The 25,757-nt window shown below is 41.2% G+C and overlaps 1 protein-coding gene across 6 annotated transcripts in view; it reads right to left on the bottom strand.

Moving 5' to 3' along the window:
- Positions 1 to 23,344, bottom strand: part of ENPP3 (ectonucleotide pyrophosphatase/phosphodiesterase 3) — a 75,149-nt gene extending 51,805 nt beyond the window's left edge. For 3 of the 6 annotated variants that reach the window (XM_089777262.1, XM_075924188.2, XM_075924186.2), the window contains exons 1-6: positions 22,161 to 22,826; positions 16,913 to 16,991; positions 11,627 to 11,749; positions 8,052 to 8,177; positions 6,339 to 6,399; positions 287 to 384 (exon numbers count right to left, since the gene is read on the bottom strand). In XM_089777262.1, the coding sequence (XP_089633388.1) occupies positions 287 to 384; positions 6,339 to 6,399; positions 8,052 to 8,177; positions 11,627 to 11,749; positions 16,913 to 16,991; positions 22,161 to 22,277 (604 nt within the window). In that variant the 5' untranslated portion in view covers positions 22,278 to 22,826. Of the gene's footprint in view, positions 1 to 286; positions 385 to 6,338; positions 6,400 to 8,051; positions 8,178 to 11,626; positions 11,750 to 16,912; positions 16,992 to 22,160 lie in introns of all 6 variants that reach the window. The other 3 variants (XM_075924185.2, XM_075924184.2, XM_075924190.2) reach the window with 3 other exon arrangements.
- Between the last annotated feature and the right edge of the window lie 2,413 nt (positions 23,345 to 25,757).

Here is a 25,757-nt window from a genome sequence, read left to right as displayed (position 1 = left end):
AACTTTTTTTCAGCCTCATGTTATATTTGAATGAGTGTTTCACAATATTTATTTAAATAAAATTTGAGGCTAGAGGCCAATAGTGATGGCTACTAATCAATGGATGATTACAATTAACTCTAATGCCCAGATTAATCCTGAGAAAATGACAGAAGAGAGAACTACTATGGAATATTCCTCTAGTTGACGAGGGAGCCACATGTATAAATTGGTGGAAGAAGGAACTGAAGAAATTGGCAACAGGTTCTGGTTTTTTTATATTATTACTGCTTTCTCGGTAACTTACTGAGTTTTTCGATATTTGGCAGCAAAGAACTCCATGTTTGCAAATATTCTGCTCTAAAACCATCCATCGAAAAAAGGATAAGTGGTGGCAAATCAAACCTGCAAACAAGTGGGAGTTTGTCATCAGAAAGGAGTTTTAGATACATTCTACGGAATGTCAATAGTGTCACCCTGGAAGCCAAAAAGAGACGTTCCCAAATATCTTTTTTTACAAGTTTATCATCCTTTATAACAATCAATAATTATTTTAAAAAGCAAGGGAATAAAAGAAAGATTATTTACATTAGCTTTCAAAAGTGGGCTATCAAACAGCTCCAGGAGTACACGAATAGGAACAACTAAGTACATTTAGAATTTAAGAAAAACAACTTACTGGTTTTTATTTTAAAACAAACTATAACTATTAACAAATAGATGGAGAGCCAAATTAGGTAGGAAATGCTACTTATGCCAGAGTCTGAATTTGGTCCTTTGTCTCTCAACATAACCGGAAATCCTCTTCCACAAAGATGGTTTGAATATTCTCACAATTACTCCTAAGGTAGGATGACCAGACAAAGTGTGAAAAATCAGGACAGGGGATGGAGAATAGTAGGTGCCTATATTTTTAAAAGTCCCAAATTTGGGGACTGTTCCTAGTAAAATCAGGATATCTGGTCACCCTACCCTTAGGAAACTTTTGTCATCCATCCTGCATCTTGGGGAGGAATGAAGTTTTCTGGTGAAGGCAAGAGGATTTGTGCTAATGCTCTCCTGATTTTCTTTCTGAGAGTTTTAATAAGCAGTCCAAGTTCTTCCCACACCAAATCCTTCCACCACAATCACTGAGCTGGAACAGACTTTCTCAATATCTAGCTGAGCTTGATCAGTATTACCAGGGCAGTTTAGCCTTTAGTATAAAGAATAAAAGCTATAACTCTAGCTCTGGGGGTGTGTCTAGACTACATGCCTCCTTCGACGGAGGCATGTAGATTAGCCAGATCGGAAGAGGGAAATGAAGCCGCGATTAAAATAATCGCGGCTTCATTTAAATTTAAATGGCTGCCCCGATCTGCCGATCAGCTGTTTGTCGGCAGATCGGGGGAGTCTGGACGCGATGCCCCGACAAAGAAGCCTTTCTTCATCGACACAGGTAAGCCTCGTGAAACCAGGCTTACCTGTGTCGATGAAGAAAGGCTTCTTTGTCGGGGCATCGCGTCCAGACTCCCCCGATCTGCCGACAAACAGCTGATCGGCAGATCGGGGCAGCCATTTAAATTTAAATGAAGCCGCGATTATTTTAATCGCGGCTTCATTTCCCTCTTCCGATCTGGCTAATCTACATGCCTCCGTCGAAGGAGGCATGTAGTCTAGACACACCCTGGGTGAGTTAAGTCAATGTAGTAGGTGTGATGGTAAGATACATAAATTCAAACTTCCAGACGACAAAAAAATCTCTGTGGTTAACTAGGAATTGACCATTTTCCTACCACATTAAATCTCACAGGATTAGTGAAAATAGTAAAAGCAGTAGTAAATGAATTATAAAATTGTTTTTAGTAATATAGGGTGACAAAGGTAGTACCTGGTGCTTTCAGTCCTGCATTTCAGCCATATTTGGTAAAAACTATATTTTACAGTTTCCTTAGAAATATTTATATCTAGGAATGATATAAAGAACACCATTTTGGCTAAATTAGGGATCTGCACATATGGGACCTAAGAAAAATTAAATTAAAATATTTATAAAAGAGCATAGTACTCCATATATAAGCCCTCTCCACATTAGTTATTGCTAGCAGAGTTTCAGCACAATTAGGGTAAGTTTAGACTGCAGGGGTTTTCCGGGATGAAAAACTCGCCTGCATCCAGGGAACGCGTTTGCTCTTCTGCTTTTTTTTTTTCAGAAGAGCAAACGCACTCTTTCAGGGAGCCCTGTATACCTCATTCTACGAGCAATAAGGACTCCACCGAAAGAGGAGGTTTTCCCACCATTTGGCCCCGTCTAGATGGGGCCAAATGGCAGAAAAGCCTCTTCCAGAAAAGCAATAGGAAAAAGCTATGCAAATAGTGTAGCACAATTTGCGTAGCTTTTTCCGAAAAAATGCTATAGTGCAGACCTAGCCTTACTCTGTTTCATGCTGATTGCAATTAACTGTTTTCAGACTAATATACTAATTTTGGGAATCGCCTGTAAGCCCATTTGCTATCATGAATCTCAGTGAAAACACCCTGTCCTACCATGCTAATGAGGAAACCTGATAGCAGCAGCTGCATTTCAAATAAAGTTGTAGTTAATATATATTCCTGATCTCAGCCTGAGTCCAAACAAGGTTTTAAATAGAACTGTGATTTTAGGAATTTAGAGGTGGGCAATAAAATGGTGGCGTTTTGCTAAGGTTAGCCCCTGGCAGGCCGCCATTACTATGATTACCTGTGCCTCCACAGGTAAGGGACCACTGTTACCAGCCAATGGGAGTTGGAGGAAGTGGCGTGGTCTAGGACATTGCTTCCTGCAGGTGATTTGCGGCCATGAGGACCTGAAATCACTCATACTTGCGGAGGCACAGGTAAATGTAGCAGTGGCGGCCTGGCAGGGGCTAACCCTAGTGAAACAGATGTGGCCCATGGGCTGGTATTTTCCTACCCTTGCTCTAGCCTATGAATATGTGTTTGAAATGGGGCAGATTGTTAATCTAAGAAGTATATTTTCACAGTGTATGCACCATACCCTTGCATGAAGAAATCATTGAACTTTGGAAAGAGACTGTACTACTAAAAGTGTACTTAATTATAAATCCAACTAAAGTTAGCTGCAAATCTCCTACATATTTGGGAGAATTTGTCTGAGTGACTGTGTCTGTCCGTGTGTTAATTCAAGAACTCCTTCTAAACAGTAAGAGCTAGGACCACCAAATTTGGTATGTAGCTTCCTCTTAGCATAACTTAAAGCAAGGTCAGGGTTTAGTTGTGACGGGACAATGGGATGTGCATGTAATGTGATTGTTTCTCATAACATGGAAAGGGAGGGCTCTGCTAGCAAGGACAGTTATCATATATATATAGTAGCCCAGTGTCTGAGACTCTGTAACGCTGAAATGCTGGCTGTTCCCTCTGGGCAGCCCGTACTGCATGGGGAGTGCTGGGCCCAAACAGCCACTTGCTCCCCTGAGGCGGCTCGGCTGAGCCGCGAGGAAGTCAGCCGAGCGCCACAGCGGGAGGCGAAGGGGGCAGGGCAGTGACGTGAGGCATGACAGCAGCTCCAGGCCCCGCCCCCTGGCCGTGAACATCACCGCCCTGGCCCCCTTTGCCTCCCGCCGTGGTGCTCGGCTCATTTCTGCGCCGCTTAGCCGGGCCACCATGTGGGAGCAAGTGACGCAAGCAACCATTTGGGCTCCGCGCTTCCCATGCAGCATCCTGCCTCTCTCTCTCTCCTCTTCCCCCTCCTGTCTCTCACTCGGGGGACCGCAGAGCCCAAACAGGCATTTGGGCTCCGCACTCCCCATGCTTCATGGGGAGCGCGGAGCCCAAACAGTCGCTTGCGCCACTTGCTCTCCTGCGGTGGCCTGGCTGAGTGGCACAGAAATCAGCAGAGCACCAAAGCGGGAGGCGAAGGGGAGCGGGGCAGTGACATGAGGCTTGACAGTGACTCCAGGCCCCGCCCCCCTTCTCCTCCTGCCGTGGCGCTCGGCTGATTTCTGCGCCGCTCAGCCAGGCCACCGCGGGAGGGGGAGAGGGAGAGGGAGGGGGAGATAGAGGGAGAGAGAGAGAGATCTCCTGTCTTATGACGGGCTGATTGGCTAGTATTGTATAATGACCATAGAGGGGACAGCAAGGGGCCAGAGATGGAGACAGCTACAGCTCCATTGGGCCAGCAGGTGCAAGGGTGGAGAGAGCTATCCATTATGTATTTGAGAGAGTTTGTCTGTGTGTCTGTCTGTCCCCTCCTCTGGGAGACATGCACCCTTCCCCTGGCTGTGCCCACTGGAGCTGCAGCAGCCATGGACAAGCACTACTCACCTGGCCTCAAGCTGCTGTGGTGAGGGAGGGCTTCAGTAGTCCTCTTTCCCTGGGGCAACCTGCATAGTGAACCTCTCAGCCCCAACCCCACCCCAGAGCAATGATTTAAATGAAGAAAAAACTTATTTGAGTTAGGACCTGAGCAATGCTGGGTAAATCTTCTAGTACATAATACAATGGTTCATATACAGTCTGTGTATGTAAACACCCCACCCCCCACCCATGTCTTATACTTTTAAAGAACAATGTTTAAGGTAGCTTTCTACTCAGCTCTCTCCCCCCTTATGCAACAGTAATATTGCATACACAGAGAAATGCCTGCATACCTGCTTCAAAAAATTATGATTTTAAAGTTGTCTATATATTTCCAGCCCTTCCTTTATGGAATCATATAAACATGTTTAAAAATCATGAAGAATTATGCCAACTTCTTTGTCAACTTCTCTCAACCTGCCTTTCTCCCCAAAGCTACCTAAAGTAAAAATTCCTGTCTATGGTAAGGAATGGCAATCAGAAGAACTGATGCTTTCTGCAGAACTGCTGACAAAAACAAATAACCATCAAGTGATTGCTTTAACATAGCACAGAGAGAGATAGCAATGATATGTGATGGACTTTGAATGATTCAGCTAAGAAAAAATACTTAGGGTTTTTTCTGAGAAGGAAATGTACATAAACAAATTAACTTGTATGTGGATTTGATTTCATTTATTCTATTATATAGCATGCTGTGACAGATTGGCATGATGTTTCTAAATATGACCTTTTAATTTTCTTTAAAAAAGCATATGCTCTTTGAGCAGAAAACTGGCCAAGTCCAAAGTATTATATACTCTGCCTGTGTCATCAGCTGAATTCTAGGGTACAAGATTCAAGGTCTTCTAGGAGAATCAATGTAATATAGCATGGACATGGCACAGATAGATTATCCATTTTAGGGGAGTACTACATTATATTATTTAGGAGGATTGGTATTACAATAGTATTTAGGGACTCCAGTCATGGACAGTGCTCTTCTGTATTAGGCACTTACAAATACATAACAAAGACAGTCCCTGTCCTGGAAAGCAGACATTCTGCATAAAAAATTATAAACAAGGAGTTGGATATAATAGACAAGGGAACCCAAAGGAACAGTGAGAAACTGGTCTGCATCAGTCCGCATACCTTTATATACTTTTCTCATTATATAGAGAATATTCCATCCCTTGTCTATCTGCCATTTCTTTCTAGGCAAAGAGCTTTTAATGTTAATTTATTATTAATAATAAGTAAATATTAATAAGACAGTAGGGAGAAAAGAAAAAGGGACTATTGCTAAGTAGGTTCTTTGAAACCTACTAAAAGCTGAAAATACTAAAAAAGAGAAAGAAAAGTGTGCTGTGCATAATATGTGCTGACGTTTTTTTAGATTAAGGTATTATCAACAAGCGTTTGGGACTGTGTGTAACTTCTGAATTCATCACTTGTGAGTGTCGTGGCCATGCATTCATTCTCTCTCTCTCTCTGTGAATATGTGTGTGTATACATCAGTGTGGTTGTAATATTATATATAGCATACTATATATACACACTATATATACACACACACATAATAGAATACTTTATTTAGAATACTATATATACACACACACACACACACACACATAACATGTGGTTACATAATAGAATTAGTTATTTGTAAACTTTCCGGGTGAATCTGACATGTACATGTATGTACACCATAATATTAGAACCATCAAGATGCCCACATATTCTTTTCGAATTTCTATAAAACAACTATTGCCATTTTAGGTACTGTATAAATAAGAATTATTACTTACTAGCAGATTTACCCAGAGTTGCTCTGGTGTGAAACTCAAGAAATAGTTGGTTGGGTTGTGCTGGGAACTAAACTGAGGAGCAGCATGGTTTATAGGCTTCCCAAAATGTGTACATGTTATTTTTGATGTTATAACATTTTTCTCCTCGAGAAAAAATTCTATTACAATGTTTAAAAGAAAAATGCAAAAAAAAATCTATTAGCAGACTGATAAGCAAACAAATCATCCTACCCTTCTGGGCACTGAGAGGTGTGAAGTGACGGGCATGTTTCTTTCACCCAAGGCATTTCTCCTGAAAAGCACAAAAGGTGTCACTGTAGCACCATAGAAAAGTAAATATACAACCTAAAGCAGTTTTTCTTTTCACCCCTTGTGATTTTCTGAAACTTGGCTTAAGCTCAGAAACATTTGTCATATGTTAATTATTCACTAGAGTCTCTTTAGAAGAACAAAAGAACCAATGAGAGAGACAACAAGGACAAAACAATGAGAAAAGGAAGAACAAAGAACTGATGGGACAGAAAGGGCATTGGATTTATATTTTTATAAGTATTCTCCCTCCCACAGAAAAGCCCTCCCACTAAGGATACTAAAGGCAAGCAGAAACAATAACTATTTTCACAGTGACTTTCATTGGCATAATTAAAGTCAACAATTATACACAGCAGAGCCAACAGCCTCCAAGTTCTGCGGGAAGTCAGCCCTCAGTGCTGTCCAGAGTATGTGTCTCCCCCCCCCCCCCCCCCCCCCTCCCCCGGTGCATCTGAGGTCTTAGTGATGCCCAGAACACACAGCCTAACAATCTGGTGTGGCTCTCTGTTGGGGATTTAAAAGAACCGGGGCTCTGGCCATCACTGTGCTACTGCAGCCAGCAGCACTGCCAGGCCCTAGAGCAATTGCTATTTACCCCCTAAGATAACAGTATTGATATATATAGAGTCTAGTGTCTTAAGCAATGCTAAAATTAACTTTAAAATAGCCTTATAATGAAATGTTATGAAAAGATACATTAGGGATGGAAGCGACATGTTTTACAGATTCATACAGTTCAGAGAAGAGATTGTTTCTTCTTCCATTTTGGGAAAGCATATTTTGGGTACAACTGCGATATCTTGTGTTTTTAAGAATTTAATTTTACCTCTACTGCATTTCTCTCCAGCAATCACCTTCCTTCTTCCAAACCTAAAGATCAGATGTTTCACCACAAAGCAGCCACTCCCAAAGGGTACGTCTAGACTACATCCCTTTTTCGGTAAAGGGATGTAAATTAGGCACATCGATATTGCAAATGAAGCTGGGATTTAAATATCCCGCATTTCATTTGCATAATGGCAGCTACAGTTTTTTTCGAAACGGGGCTTTTTTGAAAAAACCCAGTAGTTTAGATGGGAATCTTTGGGAAATAAAACCCTTTTCAAAGGATCCAGTACTACTCATTTTTGTTGTTACATGATCTTTCAAAAAAGAGTTTTATTTTCAAAAGATTCCTGTCTAAACTGCCGGGGGGTGGGGTCAAAAAAGCCCCGTTTTGAAAAAAAGCGGCAGCTGCCATTATGTAAATGAAGTGTAGGATATTTAAATCCCAGCTTTATTTGCAATATCAACATGCCTAATTTATATCCCTTTACCGAAAAAGGGATGTAGTCTAGACACAGCCAAAGTCCTGCATTTTGCTTCAGCTACCCCAGACTAACACGGCTACATTTCTATCAAAGTGTCTCAGACACTCAAACACCATTACAGCTACAAGAAACCTAATTTTGTTTAAATAAAAGCTGTAAGAACCTTCAGGTAGGCACATAAATGGTTTTATCAGAGTGGCTAATAATTATGAAACCCAAATTGTTTTTTATATGTATTTTATATATATTCACTAGGGTAGTTTTTTGTAAAAATCCCTATAATATAGCAATTAACACGTTTAAATATTAATTTCTGGTTTACCTTTGCAAACGCTTTTGTAGTCTACACAGCAATCTTTTTTCTCCAAGCAGTCTCCAGAACAAGAACAGTGGCTTCCAGTTATCCGTGTCTCACCACAACGGAAATTAGTGCATGTCCATATCTGAGCTGAGAAATTATTAATTTGTTTTTGTGATATAATTCATCCCTTCACTTATAGCTTTCACATTACTGTAATAATCTTTGTACAAAGTGTGCCTTGTGAGATATTATTTGAAAACATAATTTGTTGGTCAGCATTCTCCTGGTAAAGTATTTGTGTCAACGTCGTAGATGAAATTATAAGATTCCCCTCAATGGTGTTCTTAACACAGTCCAAACCCCACACCGCTGCCCATACAGAAGTTGGCAAAGAGATCTGTTGTAAACAAAGAAATGTGTCCTCTGTTTAATTTGTATTTAAGCAGCAAACATCCATGCACTGGAAGGGAGGACAAAGGAAGTTGAAACGGGGGGGAAAATCAGCAGGGAACATTCTTCAAAGAAATTTTGTACCTTGGTTCTCAGATGAAAATGCTTTTCAAGAGAACTATCAAAATCAGGAACAAAAACCCCAAGACTTCTCTCTCTCTGTCTGTCTTCTCCCCCCCCCCCCCTCCCCCCACCCCCTCGCTGAGACAAAGGAAGCAGCCATTGGACTCTACAGGCAGTCCCCGACTTACGCGGATCCGACTTACGTCGGATCCGCACTTACGAACGGAGCTTTCTCGCCCCGGAAGTCGGGGCGAGAAAGCCCCGTTCGTAAGCTGCTCCGGTGCCCCTGGTCTGCTGGAGACCGTCTCCAGCAGACCAGGCGCACCGGGCGGGTTCCCGCGCTTCTGAGGCTTTGCCAGAGCAAAGCCTCAGAAGCGCGGGAACCGCTGCTGCTGCCCCTTGAGACCCGGTGCCTGTGGTCTGCTGGAGACGGTCCCCAGCAGACCACAGGCACCCGGACTGAAGCCGCAGCCGCAGGGGGTCCCGCGCCTCTGAGGCTTTGCCAGAGCAAAGCCTCAGAGGCGCGGAGAACCGCCACTGCTGCCGCTCCAGTCTGGGTGCCTGTGGTCTGCTGGGGACGATCCCCAGCAGACCACAGGCACCCTGACTGAAGCCGCAGCCGCGGGGGGGTCCCGCGCCTCTGAGGCTTTGCCAGAGCAAAGCCTCAGAGGCGTGGGGAACCGCCGCTGCTGCCACTTTGACTGAAGCGGCAGCAGCGGCGGTTCCCCGCGCCTCTGAGGCTTTGCTCTGGCAAAGCCTCAGAGGCGCGGGACCCCCCCGCGGCTGCCGCTTCAGTCAGGGTGCCTGTGGTCTGCTGGGGACCGTCCCGAGCAGACCACAGGCACCCAGACTGGAGCGGCAGCAGTGGCGGTTCCCCGCGCCTCTGAGGCTTTGCTCTGGCAAAGCCTCAGAGGCGCGGGACCCCCCCCGCGGCTGCGGCTTCAGTCCGGGTGCCTGTGGTCTGCTGGGGGCCGTCCCCAGCAGACCACAGGCACCCAGACTGAAGCCGCAGCCGTGGCGGGGTCCCTCGCCTCTGAGGCTTTGCCAGAGCAAAGCCTCAGAGGCGCGGCACCCCGCTGCCGCTGCGGCTCTGCTCCCCGTGTCCCTGGTCTGCTGGGGAGGGGGGGGCGCAGCTAGTGTGCTCCCCCCCCCCAGCAGACCAGGCTTTTGTTTTGGACTCTGGGGCAGAGCAGCTGGGGCGCTGCCGATTGGTCCTGCAGCGCCCATGGGCACTACTGGACCAACCCGGCAGCACCCCAGCTGCTCTGCCCCAGGTCCTGATTCAGCCGCTGCTGGTCAGTTTCAGCAGCGGCTGAATCAGGACGTCTGGGGCAGAGCAGATGGGGTGCTGCTGGGTTGGTCCAGTAGCACCCCAGCTGCTCTGCCCCAGGCGTCCCCAAGTCAGCTTCTGCTGAAACTGACCAGCGCTGACTACAGGAAGCCCGAGGCAGAGTTGCTCTGCCCCGGGCTTCCTGGAATCAGCTGCTGATCAGTTTCAGCAGCAGCTGACTTGGGGACACCTGGGGTTCTTAAGTTGATTCTGTATGTAAGTCAGAACTGGCGGTCAGTTTCAGCAGTGTCTGAATCTGGACGCCAGTTCCGACTTACATACAGATTCAACTTAAGAACAAACCTACAGTCCCTATCTTGTACGTAACCCGGGGACTGCCTGTATAGGAGGGTGATCTTACCTAAAGGCTTTGGTCCATAAGACTGATGAAAGTATGCAGTGTGAAACTGTGATTGAATCTCATGTTAAGTTAAAACAAAATACAGGACTATGTAGCACTTTAAAGACTAACAAGATGGTTCATCATCTAATAAACCATCTTGTTAGTCTTTAAAGTGCTACATAGTCCTGTATTTTGTTTCAGACTAACACGGCTACATTTCTATCACTATGTTAAGTTAGGCATCAGAAAGGTTATACCTTATTTTTCTTGTAGCCATTTATGACTTTTATGCCTCATTATTTATACTCATTTAAATTTGGTTTAAAGTTTTTCTAACCCAGTGTATTCAAGCTGAAGTATCTGGATAATTAAGCACATAAGAATGACCATACTGGGTCAGACCAAAGGTCCATCTAGCCCAGTATCCTGTCTACCAGGTGCCCCAGAGGCAATGAACAAAACAGGTCATTATAAAGTGATCTCTCCCCTGTCACCCATTCCCAACCTCTGACAAACAGAGGCTAGGGTCACCATTCCTTCCCATCCTGGCTAATCAACATAGATGGACCTATCTTTCATGATAGCATCTAGTTCTTTTTGGTTTTATATTGGCCTAGTCTTTTTGTGTGTGAACACATATACTTGATTAAAAAGTTTACTGATGTACATACATCTTTAATTAAAAAAATGTATATATTTCAGGAAAAATATTAATTCCAGTTTAGATTTCATATGTTACATTCAGTTACAAGAAACACGCATTCAGCATATATACAGCAGCCTCAGAATTCATGGCATGGCATAACAAGTCTCTAGGGGTATGTCTACGCTGCCACCCTAGTTCGAAGTAGGTTGGCTAATGTAGGCATTTGAAGTTGCAGATGAAGCCCGGGATTTAAATATCCCGGGCTTCATTTGCATCTTGCTGGGCACCGCCATTTTTAAATCCCCCTTAGTGCAGACTCCGTGCCCGCGGCTACACGCGGCACGAAGTAGGTAGTTCGAATTAGGCTCTCTAATTCGAACTACTGGTACACGGAACGAGGTGTACCAGTAGTTCGAATTAGAGTGCCTAATTCGAACTACCTACTTCGTGCCACGTGTAGCCGCGGGCACGGAGTCCGCACTAAGGGGGATTTTAAAATGGCGGTGCCCAGCAAGATGCAAATGAAGCCCGGGATATTTAAATCCCGGGCTTCATTTGCAACTTCGAATGCCTACATTAGCCACCCTAGTTCGAACTAGGGTGGCAGTGTAGACATACCCTAAGATACAAATGATGTCTGGGAGCTTTTTTTGCCTCTGTACTTGTGGCAGAAACACAGCACAAGTATCATTTCCCCTCACCCTCCTTCCACAAAAAATAATAAAAAGACTAAGCTAACAAATCTCATTTTTGAGGAAACATACTTGGTTCCAAGCAGGTAGTCTCATAATCCCAGCAGCAGTTTTGAAGCTCTTTACAGCCATTGTCACACCCACAGCTCTGGCCCTTTTTACTAAATGGCTCATTACATCTGTTTCTGCAGCTGACTGTAAAGAAAACAAAAGATTGGTTTAGCACTGAATGTATTCCAATCCTCAAGAATACAACAATGAAATGGAACATGGCTAGGAGCCTAGATCCAAAATGTTTAGAATAATTGCCAAAAACTATTTCCTGGATCATTTGTCAACATAGTAAAATTAATCATGTGAGTTTGTTTCCATCAAAGTTGGGTAATGTCTACACAAAACTCAGTGTGTTTGCATATGTGAGTAGCTGAATATTTGTACCTGCTTTGGTGTCAAAATTAAGATAATAAACAAAATATTATTTTTACTTATGTAAAAGATGTAAGATTCAGGCCAGGTAAACAGGCCTTGGAAACTCAAAACTGAAAGTAAAAATATTTTAAATTATACACTCATATATGTTCATAAAGAACTTTGGGCCAAAACTCCCGTCTTGAATCCTCCCTTCTAAAGGTCTCTGATAAGGATGTTAAATTTAGATTAATCAGCTAATCAAATAGTCAATGCAATTTGCATCAACTATTCGATTAGTCGATAAGGGTGCTCAGCCTTTGAATTATAGCAAGAGCCCTGCCAGCTCTCACTACCTTTCAAAGGTGGAAGTGCCATGAGGAGCATGGAGCCAGCTGAGACTCAAGCAGTCCTTCGCTGGCTCCATGTTCCCCGCACACGCTTTGCTTTTGAAATGTACAAGAGTCCCATCTGACTTTTTTCAAAAGCAGGGAGTGTCGGGCCAGCGGGAGACTGCTTGAGTCCCCTGCTCACCCTGTGCTCCTGCAGTGCTTCTGCTTTTGAAATGTGCTGGGGGGAACCAGCTTTTAAGCCCGCTCTGCCCAGCACTGGCTCCTGCTTCCCCCCTCTCCCCATCTACCCCGCCCTCCACAGCCTTTCTCTGATAAAGGCAGCAAGCAGGAGAGAAAGTGACCAGTTGAATCACTAATCAACTATCTGATAAGCAGGGCTCAACAAATCAGGCAATCTACTCCCCCATGGCGAGTAGATTTTAGCCCAGCGGGAGTGCACAGCACGGTCAGCACATGCGCAGTGCAGTCTGCGCATGCGCAGCGTGAGCTTCAGCGCAGCTGGCGAGCAGAGCTCGTCGCTGCTTGGCGAGCCCTGCTGATAAGCATACACTTATCTGGTAGTTGACTAGTCGCTTACATCCCTAGTCCCTGAAGATTTTGACTTCAATCTTCTGAAAGTGCTTAGTATCAACACCCAAATTCTGGGTAAGCAAGTACTACTTGTAACAAGCTATTAAATGCAACAGATTCAGGTATTTTGGTCCAAAATAAAAGAACGTTCCTGTGGCAATGTATTCTACTCTTTTAAAATATGGTCCAAAGCTTACAGTCAAGACATCCTGTGCACAATCAAGGAACATCCTGTCCATCTCTTGGAGCTGGGTTATATAAACAGGAAAAGAAAGTTGACCTGATAACAGGGACAAGAAACTATGCTGGCAGCTATAAATTGCAGGCCTCATTTTCCGCCCCCTCTCTCCAAGGCATCAAGATGCCAGTGTGACCTAGGCTATTTTGTTTTCTGACTGTAAGGCAACATATACACTACAGAGAAGATTGAAGCAGCCACAGTCAATCTTCCAGGGTTTGAATTAGCAGATCTAGTGAAGACACACTAATTCAAACTGAGTGGGACACTCCAGTCAATGCCAGTAGTTGTGCTTCTATGAGGAGTAAGGGCAGTCAAAGGGAAAGTGCGCTCCCTTTGACTTCCCACAGAGTTGATGGCACCAAAATTCAAGTTAAGATACTTTGACTTAAGCTATGCAATTAATGTAGCTGAAGCTGTGTATCTTAATTCAAACTTATCTCCTAGTGTAGACCAGACCTAAGTTTGGTTGCTCAGACTTTAGGTTTGGAGGAAAGGGCTTTATGAATGTCATTAAACTTCTCCTCCCCTGACTTTAAGCCTAAGGGAAAGGGAAAAAGCTTGAACAATAAGAAAATTAGGAACTCTATTGGCTAGATCACACTTTGGACGCTTTCTAAAAGGGGACTCCTTTGTTTGTTTGTTTGGCTTTCCTCTTTCTCAGATCATATAAAGTTCTAAAGTTCAGTTTGGAAGTTTGAAAGTCTCCAGTCACTAAAACTATGGCAGTAGCAAATAGGGAAAGAGTTCTCTCACTCTGTAAAGCCCCAAGTCAGCTAGGGCTTTATATGTCAAACTCAACTTCATCTGGTGCTGAAAAAATAGCCAATAAAAAGCATGCACCTGCAAATGAGAGAACTTGATCTTCAAACTACCATATTTGCACCAGCAATTAACTAGATATACATGCAACTACCCAGATTTACAATTTCACTGCATTTACAAAAATGCAGGTGCATATTTTGCGTATGTACCCATCTCTATTCTCCACTGTTGACAATTTGTCAAGTGTTTTCTTGTTCTATCTGTTACAAGAGGGTTTGGGCTGCTGTTGATTGTAATTAATTCATTTATATGCATCCAATATGAAAAGGGAATCCTAGTTTGTTCTGCTAGATAAATAATCCATTGAATGTCTAACCCTGTCCTGGGGATTTTCAACCAGCCTAAGTCAGGAAGAAGGTTGGAATGGACCCAGCTGAATTAAAGTGATTTTGCATGTAACATGCTGAGTCTAAAGGTATGCCTTTCTGCACCACACAGTGACTCTGGGTTTATCTGAGTTTTAGCCCTAAACCCCTTGCCATCCAAACAGAAAAATCTTTGATCTGGATTTGGAAATTCTTTAAGGCCAGCTTGTTTAGCCTGCTGAGGGGTGTGGGCTAGAGCCCAGGCTCTGCTCTAACTTGGGCCAGCACCAGTCCACTGTGCAATGAAATGCCAGCAAAAATCATTTAAATGTTACCAATCCTCCACTGCCCTTCCCACAGTTCTTCTTTGTGGATAAACAAGCTCTCTCACAATTGACTGGGAAGTCTCTGTGAATTGCTCACAATAAAGAGCCATGGCATAAACCTCCACATACACACACACACACACAAAGCAGTGCAGAAACAGTTAGGATGCAGTAGTGCAACTATGGCTTTGCTGTGGGAGTGCTCACATCCAGCCTAGACTAATCCAAATTCCAGCCACTCAGGTTAACTGTGCACTATACGTATCTCCCAAATCAAAAGCAGTTTAATCCTTTTTTTTCCTATATGAAATGCAAATTTTCATACTCCTAACGTTATATGTGCTCTAAACAAATAATAAAAATAATGTAATAGAAAATAGAATATCCAGATACAGAGATCTAATTATATTTTTCAAAAATTTGAAACATTGCAGAATTATTATGGGAGCTAACTTAAAATATACTTTGAATACTTAAGTTTATCCAATAAGATTAAAGATTATCACAAGATTTAATAGCTCTGATTTTGTGCTCACTATTATGTTACTATTTCATATGTCATCAGCTAGATCAGCCATAATGAAAGTAGTAGGAGCAAAAGGGCTTGCAGTCAAATACACAAAGGCAAAGTGGTTATAAAAGCTAGTATTCTGTTCTGTTAACATTTTACACAATGTTGCACTAATTTTGTACAGACATAATTGATTGCACAGGGTGGAAAGCAATGGAGACTCAGGTTCTAAGCATCAATAAATATTATAAAGCAAGTTGACATCACATAATATTTAGTTAAGAGCGACTAGAGAGCAATTACAGTTTGTGATCATAGTTCCAAATAATATCACAAGATGCCAAAAGAAGGAAGTAAACAAGAAAAATAATGAATGGGGAAAAGTAGGGAAACAAGTTTAACACAATATAGGTACTTGAGGAATGAGGAAAAAACTTTTGATCATCGTTCTGTGACTGAACAGATAGACTTTGTTTGAAATTAAGCTACCCAATTGTTGATACTGCATTGAGCTGGTCAGAACATTTTTTACAAAATAAAATTTCATCTAAGTAAGTTATTTTGTCAAAGCCAAAATGTTTCATGGAGGCATCTCGGTTTCAGCAAAGTTTTTGTATGAAAGGGTGTTTTTTGGATCCAGAATTCTCTGATCACTTCTGACAAGAGAGAGAGATCGAAATGAAAAGCTCAGGCTTTTGTTCTGAAAAAAGGATCTTGCAATATATTTCTATTTCACAAAAACATTCCAAAGGTTTTGGTTTTGTTCCAGTGCAGAATGAAAACAAGATTTGAAACCTCAAGAATTGCCATGAAATGGAATTGTTGTGTTCCAGACAGTTCTATGTTACATTATAACAAGACTAGTTCTCACTATTAATTAGAACTATCAAAATCAGAATTTCCAACCTATGGGAAATTTGGACATTGCAATATGTTTTTGTGTTGAATCAGCATGAAAGTTCTAAATAGCAATTTTTTTTCATGGATGGAAAGTTCAGACTGATGTCAGTTGACCCCATCACTCTGAGCTCTTAACCCAGCCTCTCTCATAATGCACCATGATCATCTGGATTACATAATAGACTGCATTATTAGCTAGAGGGGAAAGTGTGATCCACTGTGGGATCTCTAATCTAGCCAGGGAACCTGGTATGAGAAGTACAATGGGGGCATGAGGCATCTGAACTACATCTTCTGTGAGGCGCTGGAGCAGTTCAGGTGAATTAGAGATTAAGGTCAAACTGACCTCAAAATGAAGTGTTTCAGTTTGATTCAACAGACTCAATTGTTTCTATTTGGGATCACCCAATCAGAAACCAAATATTTTGTTTTGATTTTCCTGACAAACAACTTTTTAAAAATCAGAACTTGCCCCCTGTTTTGCAGAAATTGCATTTTGACAAAAAAAATCCTCGCCAGTTCTAATATTAAGTATTTTTATTATAAGTGGGACACAAAGAACATCATGTATGAAGAATGTCACCTTGTAGTAATAATTTGCAATTGTATACTACCTTCTATCACAACTTATTTTATCAATGTTATTTAATAAGCCTCTCCATACTTATGAGGCATGTATTTATCATCCCTATTTTTCAGATGGGGAACTGACACAGCAATTAAGGACAATATTTATTGTCCACCAATTTTGAGAACTTCTTTTTTATGTTGCCCAGCCTAAGAAATCTAGGGCCTAATTCTCACAGGTGGTGAGCATCCACAGTTTACTTTTAGATAAATTATTTATAAGTCATCCTCTATTTAAATTATTTCCTACATAAAAGTCTAAGTTAATATTATACTGAAAATATTGTAAACATACCTTGCACTTGATCTTCATGTTTTAGTCCTAATCCCAAACCTAGTCCAAGTGATACAACCACCAAAGCAACTAGAAGAACCTGTCACAAAAAATCATATACTGTGAGGTATTTCATTTACAAATTACACAAAAATTGGGTGAATGGTAAATAATACAGAGTACAGGTCACTAAATGAAAGTGATCTAGATTGCATGGCAAACTGGGCAGAAGCAAACAATGTGCACTTTAATATGGGTAAATGTAAGTGTTGTCTACCTGAGAGTTATCTTAGCCTTTTATTTTACTTAGCAGCAATATAAAGGAACCTACCTACCTGCCTGTATCCTGTGTAAGACATTGGCTTTAGTAAAGCAGAACATAGAATGTAGGCCTTACAGGGTGGGGGAGTTTATGCTGGGAAGCATTGACTCTGAAAAAGATTAAGGAGTTTTGTGGTGGATTAATCAGCTCCCAATGCAAAGTTGTGGCCAAGGGAACAAATGCAATCTTGGTTTCCCTAAACAGGGAACTCTCAAGTAGGAGTAGATAGGTTATTATACTTCTATATGTGGCACAGTATATCTGGAATATTGTGTCTGTTCTGATGCCCACAATTTCAGGATGTATGAGGGACTCAGATCCCTAGGTAATGCTCAAACCACAGCTACCACCTGGCAGCTTTATGGAACCTGTAGAGTAGGAGGCTAGTGGAGCTTTAGCTCGCTAAGGGCTTCACTCACTCCTTACTGGGAGTCATCCAGCCCCACTGATTGGTTCAAATGCTCTATTTAAGCCAGAGGAAGCTCAGGAAGGAGTCTGAGTAGTTGTGTGAATTTTTGGATGGTTGCTATTGTGAACCTTACATACTCACCTGATTCCTGAGCTCTGCCCTCTTTATCTTGTATCCCCGTCTGCTCCCAATACCTGCTTTCCTACCTCACTCCACAACCCTGCTCCCGCAACCTCTCCCTGACTCTGACTCCAGCTCTGACCTTTGTCTTGGTACACATCTTGGTAGCCAGCTCTTCTCCTGACACTGGTTCTTGGCTTCCAACTCTAACTGTAGGGCATGACCATCCACGCCCTGGTCCTTACACAATATTGATAAATTGGAGAGAGTTCAGAGAGGAGCCACGAGAATGATTAGAGGATTAGAAAACATGCCTTATGCTGATAACCTAAATAAACTGAGTGTAACAAATAGAAGGTTAAAGGATGATTTGATAACAGTTTATAAGTACCTACATGGAAATAAATATGTAATAATGGGCTTCAATCGAGTAGAGAAAGTTATAACTGAATCCAATGGCTGGAAGTGAAAGTTAGAGAAATTCAGACCACAAATAAGGAGTACATTTTTAATGGTAGAGAGTAATTAACCATGGGAACAAATTACCAAGTGTGATGTTGAATTCTCCATCACTGACACTTTTAAAAGAAGAGTGGACAGTCTTCTAAAAGATCTGCTCTAGGAATTATTCTGGGGAAGCTCTTTGGCCTTTGTTTTACAGGAGGCCAGATTAGATGAGCACAATGGTTCCTTCTGACCTTAGAATCTCTAAGCCTTTATCATATATTCTGTACATCAGTCATATCGATGACTGTTAGCAAACATACAAATTGGGGTGATCCTGAGCTGAGAAACGTGTGAGAGTCTGCAATTATAGGCATAAAAGTATAACTTGTGTGTTATGCTGCTTATATTTTAGCAAGAAGCTGTCACAAACATTTTCCCCCTAACCTGTGAATAATTCCATGTGGTAAGATGGGATGTATTTGCATGAAGAGTGAATCTATTAATTAGCTTTCCACTTAAAACAAAAAAGCTTCCTTATAGCCACAGAGAAAGGCAGCACTTGATAAAGTACTTATACTAAGCACATTTACCTTGAAGTGATTACACTTTAATCTTAAGAAGTACAGCATATATTGATAATGGAATATGCAATCCTTGTGTCATTTGCCAAAGGTGCATTTTAATCATGTCTCTTAGCATAGTCAAAAGATTTAAAACCCTAATCAAATAAAAACATTACTATTTTTCTCAATACCAAAATATTATTCTCTGACCCATCATCTCTAGAACCCACGTACTCACCCTCCCTCCTTCCCTGAAACAGCTAGATAGTGGAAGGGTGGGAGATAAGCTTCCAAGCCTCTGGAGAACCAAAGATGGAAGTAAATTAGAATGCCCTGCCAATAATCCTCTAATATATGCAAGAGGATTAATAGCTTGAATTAATCAGAGCTACTAAAGAATAAATAAACAGTCTGAAAGGTAGACAGGAGCAGGGACAAAAACCTCTTAAAGACTTCTAAATTGTTTATTTACTAGTACATTTACCCAGCATTGCTTGGGTCATTGAGAAGGGACTCAGGGCAGGGAGCAGGAAATGTGGGGAGATGCAGAAGTCAGGATTGGGGTGAGGAGGGGCTCAGGGTGGGAAATGGGGGGTGCAGGACTCAGAGGGGGTAGGTGACTCAGGGTAGAGTGTGGGGTGCAGGAATCAAGGCAGGAGGTTGGCAGATGTGTAGGGGGTACAAGGTAGAGAGTAGGAGGTACAGGAGGCTAGCTGATCCCTGGGTCTGGTAATGCTTCCTATCTGGTAGCTCTCCAGGCTGGCTGGTGCATGGAGGTCCACACTGCCTGGATGGTTGCTCACGAGCATGGGAACCTTACCTGCGTACAGTGGCTGGCAACATTCAGAGTCAGCCACTCTCTTACCAATTCCTTCCCCTCCCAGCTGTGGCCCTTTCCTCAGCTGCATACACCTACCACCCCACTACCAGTTTAATCTAGGGGCCTCTATTCCAGCCTGAAGCCAAACTCAAAATAAACTGGCTCAGAGGGATAGCTGCTGCTTCTCCCCTTCCACCTTCCTGCCTTTGCATGCTTGCCTGAACTAATGCTAATGGTTCCTTCTTTCTCTCCCTTTCCTTCTTTCAAGACCCTAGGAACCTCTGCTGCATTAAAGGAGCTAGGTGCTTGAAATATATGGCAGAATGCAGGTAAAACCATGAAGCAGGAGATATACAATTCTTCCCCAAGGAGCTCTGTCACAAATTTAATTAACACATTATTTTTAACAGCCATCTTTAGCATGGAAGCATGGCCTGTGGAATGGTGGCAGAAGACTAAAGGAGCCTCTGAATGTTTAGCATATTTGGCAGGTAAATGCCTTGCCATGTCAGCTACAATAGTGCCACACAAATGCCTTTTCTCACTTTCAAGTGACATTGTAAATAAGAAGTGAGCAGCATTATCACCAATAAATATAAACAAGCTTGTTTGTCTTAGCAATTGTCAGAATAAGAAGGACTAGCAGATATGTAGGCTCTAAAGTTTTACACTATTTTGTTTTTGAGTGCAATTATGTCACTAAACATCTATATCTGTAAATCGCACTTTCATAATAAAGAGATTGCACTGCAGTACTTGTATGAGGTGAACTGAAAAATACTATTTTAATCTTTTTAGAATACAAATATTTGTAATAAATATAACAAAGTTTTGTAACTGAAATCAATATATTTGAAAATGTAGAAAAACACTCAATATTCTTGTAAATGTAAATTGGTAGTCTATTATTTTTAACATTGTGATTAGTCATGATTTATTTTTAATTGAGTTAATTTCTTTTGAGTTAATCACTTGTGTTAACTGCAATTGACAGTACTATCAATCTTACTCTACTATTTTAATTCCCTCGTGTATTTCATCTTTTTCAGATAATCTTCCACCGCCATTGATCTCCCTCATAATCTTCTCATTTTACTTACCGAACAGTTGAAAACACAGATTTATATTCAAAAAAGAAAAAGAAAAGAAAAAGGCATTGGGGGACCTTAGTTTTCTTTGTCTTTTAGGTTTCTAATATTTTTACTGTCTTCTTTAATAAAGTGAATGCGAAATGTCAGTTTTGGATCATGTTTATACAGTCATCACAGATTATATGATTAAATAGAGTTTGTTTTGGTCTATTTAAATTGGTTCTGTTTGTTAGAATGATTCTAAGTGGTTTCAAATTGCTCTCTGTGGCTGTAGCTAATTCCATTCAGACTTTTCTGTGTGGCTCTGTTTTCATTATTTCTAGTGTCTTTATAAATTCTAGTGTCATAGGCAGAGCTTCCTTCCCCACATCACCTTCCCTGGCTATTAGAAGTATGTTTCTTGCTCTTCTGGTTACAAAGAAAAGCTTGAAAAAGTGCAGTGAGAGAACAAATAAAAACAATCCCAATTGTATATTTACAAGCCAATTTCATTCAAGAGAGGGGAGTTGACCCCCTAATATCTTACCATTTTGGGATTACAATATTATATTAATCTCTGCTTTTTTGCTTTTTCCTGGACCATGTTACAAGGACATTATTCACTAGTTTCTTTGTATGTGTTTTCTGGTTTCCTAATGAAATATCTGAACACTCAGAGACCAAAAATAAATTAAAATAAAATAGAAATCATAGCTGCCTTAAGCCATAAATACAAAAAGCTAACTTTTCTTATTTTAAACAACTACATAACATGTAAAGTACTAAATACATTTGTGATAGGCTCTTAGGCTACATCTAGACTGCAAGCCTCTTTCGAAAAAGAGCGTCTAGACTGCAAGCAGTACTTTCGAAAAAGCAAGCCGCTTTTTTGAAAGAGAGCACCCAGGCAGTCTGGATGCTCTCTTTCGAAAAAGCCCTGTTTGCATTCAAGAATGCCTTTTTTCGAAAGAGCACTTTCGAAAAAAGGCGTTCTTCCTCGTGAAATGAGGTTTTCCGCTGTCGAAAGAAAAGCTGCGTTCTTTCTATTTAATTTCGAAAGAACGTGGCTGTAGTCTAGACGCAGGTGAAGTTTTTTTGAAAAAAGCCTACCTTTTTTGAAAAAACCCTCGAGTCTGGACACAGCCTTGCAAGAGTAATACAACAAATACAATAATGTTACAATAAAAGTGAGGAGATGAATGCAACAACCTCTTTGTTCTGTGTTGCTGTTCACTGAAGCCTGAAGTTTTTGTTTTTGCCATACAAAAAATGAAATGTCAGTGTATTTCAGTAACGTGCTGTTTTATACTGATAACATAATAGCTCTGCTATTGCTGAGGCTGCCTGACTAATAGTGTAGAATTCAGAATCCTTCCAGAAAAGTTCATATACCCTTTCTGCAGAATTCCAATCCCACTTGGCATATGATAATAAAACTTTTCTCTAACAAATATCAAGTTTATAATGCATAAGAACAACATTCAAAAGTCTGAAAGAATCAGAACAGTCACTACTTACACCACATATTATCTTGTATTTCAGAAGTGTTTTTTTCTTGATAATTTCTTCTGTTTGTAAACTCATTAACTCCACCTGGCTACTTTGATGTGCATTTGTTTCTCGGTCAGATATCATTTTGCTGTGAGTTGTCTTCTGATATTTCTATAGCCCTCTATCTCCCTTTTCAGCTCAGCTACCGCTAATGTTTCATCTTGGCATGCACTGAACGCCTGGCTCTGTGGTTTCAGGATTTTAATGAGATCAGAGTTCCTGAGTCATAGGGCTGTAATAAGTCACAATAACGGGGAAACACACTTAATAGGGTCAAAGTGTGAAAAGCCTGATCAAAGTCATAGTTTTGCCCCTGCTCAGTACAACATATAGGGTTTTATGTGTTTGTTAGTTATTTAACATAAGGAGAGTAATTTAAAATCAAAGTTCAGGATTAATTTGTGACCACACAGTAAAGTGAACAAATACAAAATAATACAAGTGAAATTCAAATACTTGATTAAAAGCCAATCTTCAATTCAGCATGCTAGTCATTATCCTCAAAGTTACATAAACATAATAAGCCAAATCCATTATCATATAAGAGGAATTTTTGTCTTAGATTCTATACTGTATCTTCGTCTTTTTCCATGCTAGCCCTTGTGTTTTGAAGTCCTTTCTCTTACCTCTGCATCAGTCCTACCTTAAAATCCAGTGTTTCCATGATGCCTTCCAGTTAAAATTCATTAGTAATACAATAGATATTTTAGTTAAAAAAACCCCACACCAGTATTGCCAACTCTAAACATTACCAAACATGAGCAAGACACCACCAAAAATTAATTAAATTGACTTAAATATCACAAGGCTGAGACAGGAGCTTTGGGTTTTGCAGGGCTGCAGTAATGCAACTCCTCATTGCTTTTCTTGCCTGCTTGCCCCAGCTCTGTCAATTCAGTGCTGTGCTGGGGACTGGGAGCCCAGCTGTAAGGATCCAAGAATGACAAAGTGCATTCTCTCAGGGGGAAGCCCCATTGGTGCCTTTGCAGAAGAGAGCAGGTAGTCCCGAAGGGGACCTGCCCTCCCAAATCCCTGTACTTCAAACTCCATTCTTTTCCCTCTTTCCTTCCTTTTTTCTCTCTTCCACTTTCCTCTATGCCTGCCTTTGGGCCCTGTCACACAGCCTCACACGCATCTGGTATCACTGCAGCATGCAAGTGCAAAGAGCAGTTTGGTGCAGACTCCTCCTCCCTCGCTTCTGGCTTCCAGCACTAAATTCCACAGCACTTCTGTTTATCCCTGAGTCTGGTTAGCCAAAAGTTTCAGCTATCCCTCTGGCCATTTGTACAAAGAGTAGTTTTCATTGTGTAGAAAACATCTTAATGCATTACTGGCAAGCATTCTAGGAGCAACACAAAATAGTAAAGCTTGAGTAAATCATGATGGACCAGCAGTGAAAGTAACTTAAAACTTTCTTACATGCTGGTGCATGGTAAGACAAGCATCATAGTAGCATCTGAGTCTGTGGTGCTCACATTTGTTAAAGCAGAGTATGAAGTACCTAACAGCTATTAAGAGTATTTTTCTTTATAAAATACAGATTCACTTTTCAACAAATAAAAATATTTTTCACATTTATTTTAACCTGCCACAATAGTAAAATATGTACATATGAATACATACAAATTATGTTACAGTACGTGAAATATTGTTAGGAGAAAAATCCCATTATCTGCTGAGGGAGATATACCTAAGAAAGAACTGAAAGACTGAGTCCACAATATATACTGAAATTAAATATGTTAACTCTTTGTCTGCAGCAGAAGAATCCTACAAAACTTAGAATTGGCAAAAGCCTTCACATGCTTCTGTATCATCTTCAGCAGCAATGTTATAGAAATACAGTAATTACTCGTTTAACACGTGCCCGCTTAACACATTTTCGCAATAGCACAGTTTTGTTTTAGGAAAAGTTTTTTGAATAACACAACTGTCCCTGAAATAACAGAAAAATAATTAAGTAGTGGACTACTTCATGCAATGGTATAAGTTGGTGAAAACAGTAGTAATACACATGAGCAGATGAATACATGTGGTCACAGTGCTCCTTCTCTCACTCACGTGTTTATCTTTGTGTTTTAACAAACCGCGGCGACTTGTGTTGCTAGATATCTAATGTTAACGTTGATGACCGAGCACCAACAAAAAACTGACTTTGCCACCACCCCCTGAAACGCGACCCCCACCTTTTCCATTATTTTTAATGGAAAAATTGACCCCGCATAGCACATTTTCACTTAGCACAAACATTTTCGGAAACACATCTGTAGTGTTAAATGAGGAATTACTGTAACAGTCACGGCATCATAGAAATGTAGGCTGGAAGGGATCTTGAGAAGTCATCTAATCCAGCCTCCCAAGCTAAGGCAGGACCAAGTAAAACTAGACTATTACTGACACAAGTTTCAGGATTCCATGACCACCCTTAGAAGCCTATTCCAGTACTTAACTATTTTTATAGTTTGAAAGTTGTTCCTGTTATTTAATCTGTAAGTCTATTGCTATTCATTACTTCTTGTCTTATTTTCAGTTTATAAAGAGAACCATTGACCACCATCCTCTTTTGAACAACCCTTCAGATATTTAAAATCACTTATCAGGTTCCCCCTCAGGTTTTCTGTTCTCAAGACTAAGCATACTCAATTTTTTAGCCTTACCTCAGAGGTCATGTTTTCTAAATCTATTATCATTTTTGTAGCTCCCTCTGGACTCTCTCCATTTTATCCAGCTCTTCCTTAATGTGTGGCGCCCAAAACTGCAAACAATACTTCAGCTGAGGCCTCATGAAAGTTGAGCAAAGTAGGATAATTGCCTTCCATAGTTTACATACGACATCCTGTTACACCCCTGAATATTAGGCTTTTCCATATTTGCATCACATTGCTGACTCATATTCTATGTGGCTACATCTAGATTGCATCCCTTTTTCGGAAAGGGGATGCAAATTAGACGTATCGCAATTGCTAATGAAGCGGGGATTTAAATCTCCTCCGCTTCATTAGCATAAAAATGGCTGCTGCTTTTTTCCGGCACGGAGCTTTGCTGGAAGAAAGCACCAGTCTAGATGCAGATCTTTCGGAAAATAAAGCCTTTTCCGAAAGATCTCTTATCCCTCTTAAAATAAGGGATCTTTCGGAAAAGGCTTTATTTTCCAAAAGATCCACGTCTAGACTGGTGCTTTCTTCCGGCAAAGATCCGTGCCGGAAAAAAGCGGCAGCCATTTTTATGCTAATGAAGCGGGGGAGATTTAAATCCCCGCTTCATTAGCAATTGCGATACGTCTAACTTGCATCCCTTTTCCGAAAAAGGGATACAATCTAGACGTAGCCTGTAAGATCTACTATAACCCCTGAATCCTTTTCAGCAATACTACTGAATAGGAAATTAAGACCCATTTTGGTTTTGTGCATTTTTTTCCTTAATAAGAATAGTACTCTTGCATTTGTCATTATTGAATTTCATCTTGTTGATTCCTGACTCATTCTCCAATTTCTCAAGGCCATTTGGAATTTGAATTCTCGTCTCCAATGTGCTTGCAATTCCTTCTATCTTGGTGTCAGCCAC

The sequence above is a fragment of the Pelodiscus sinensis genome, chromosome 3 (genome assembly GCF_052426305.1).
Source record: "Pelodiscus sinensis isolate ZL-2025 chromosome 3, ASM5242630v1, whole genome shotgun sequence".
In the NCBI taxonomy this organism is placed as follows: domain Eukaryota; kingdom Metazoa; phylum Chordata; order Testudines; family Trionychidae; genus Pelodiscus; species Pelodiscus sinensis.
This window is presented reverse-complemented; position numbering and strand designations above follow the sequence as displayed.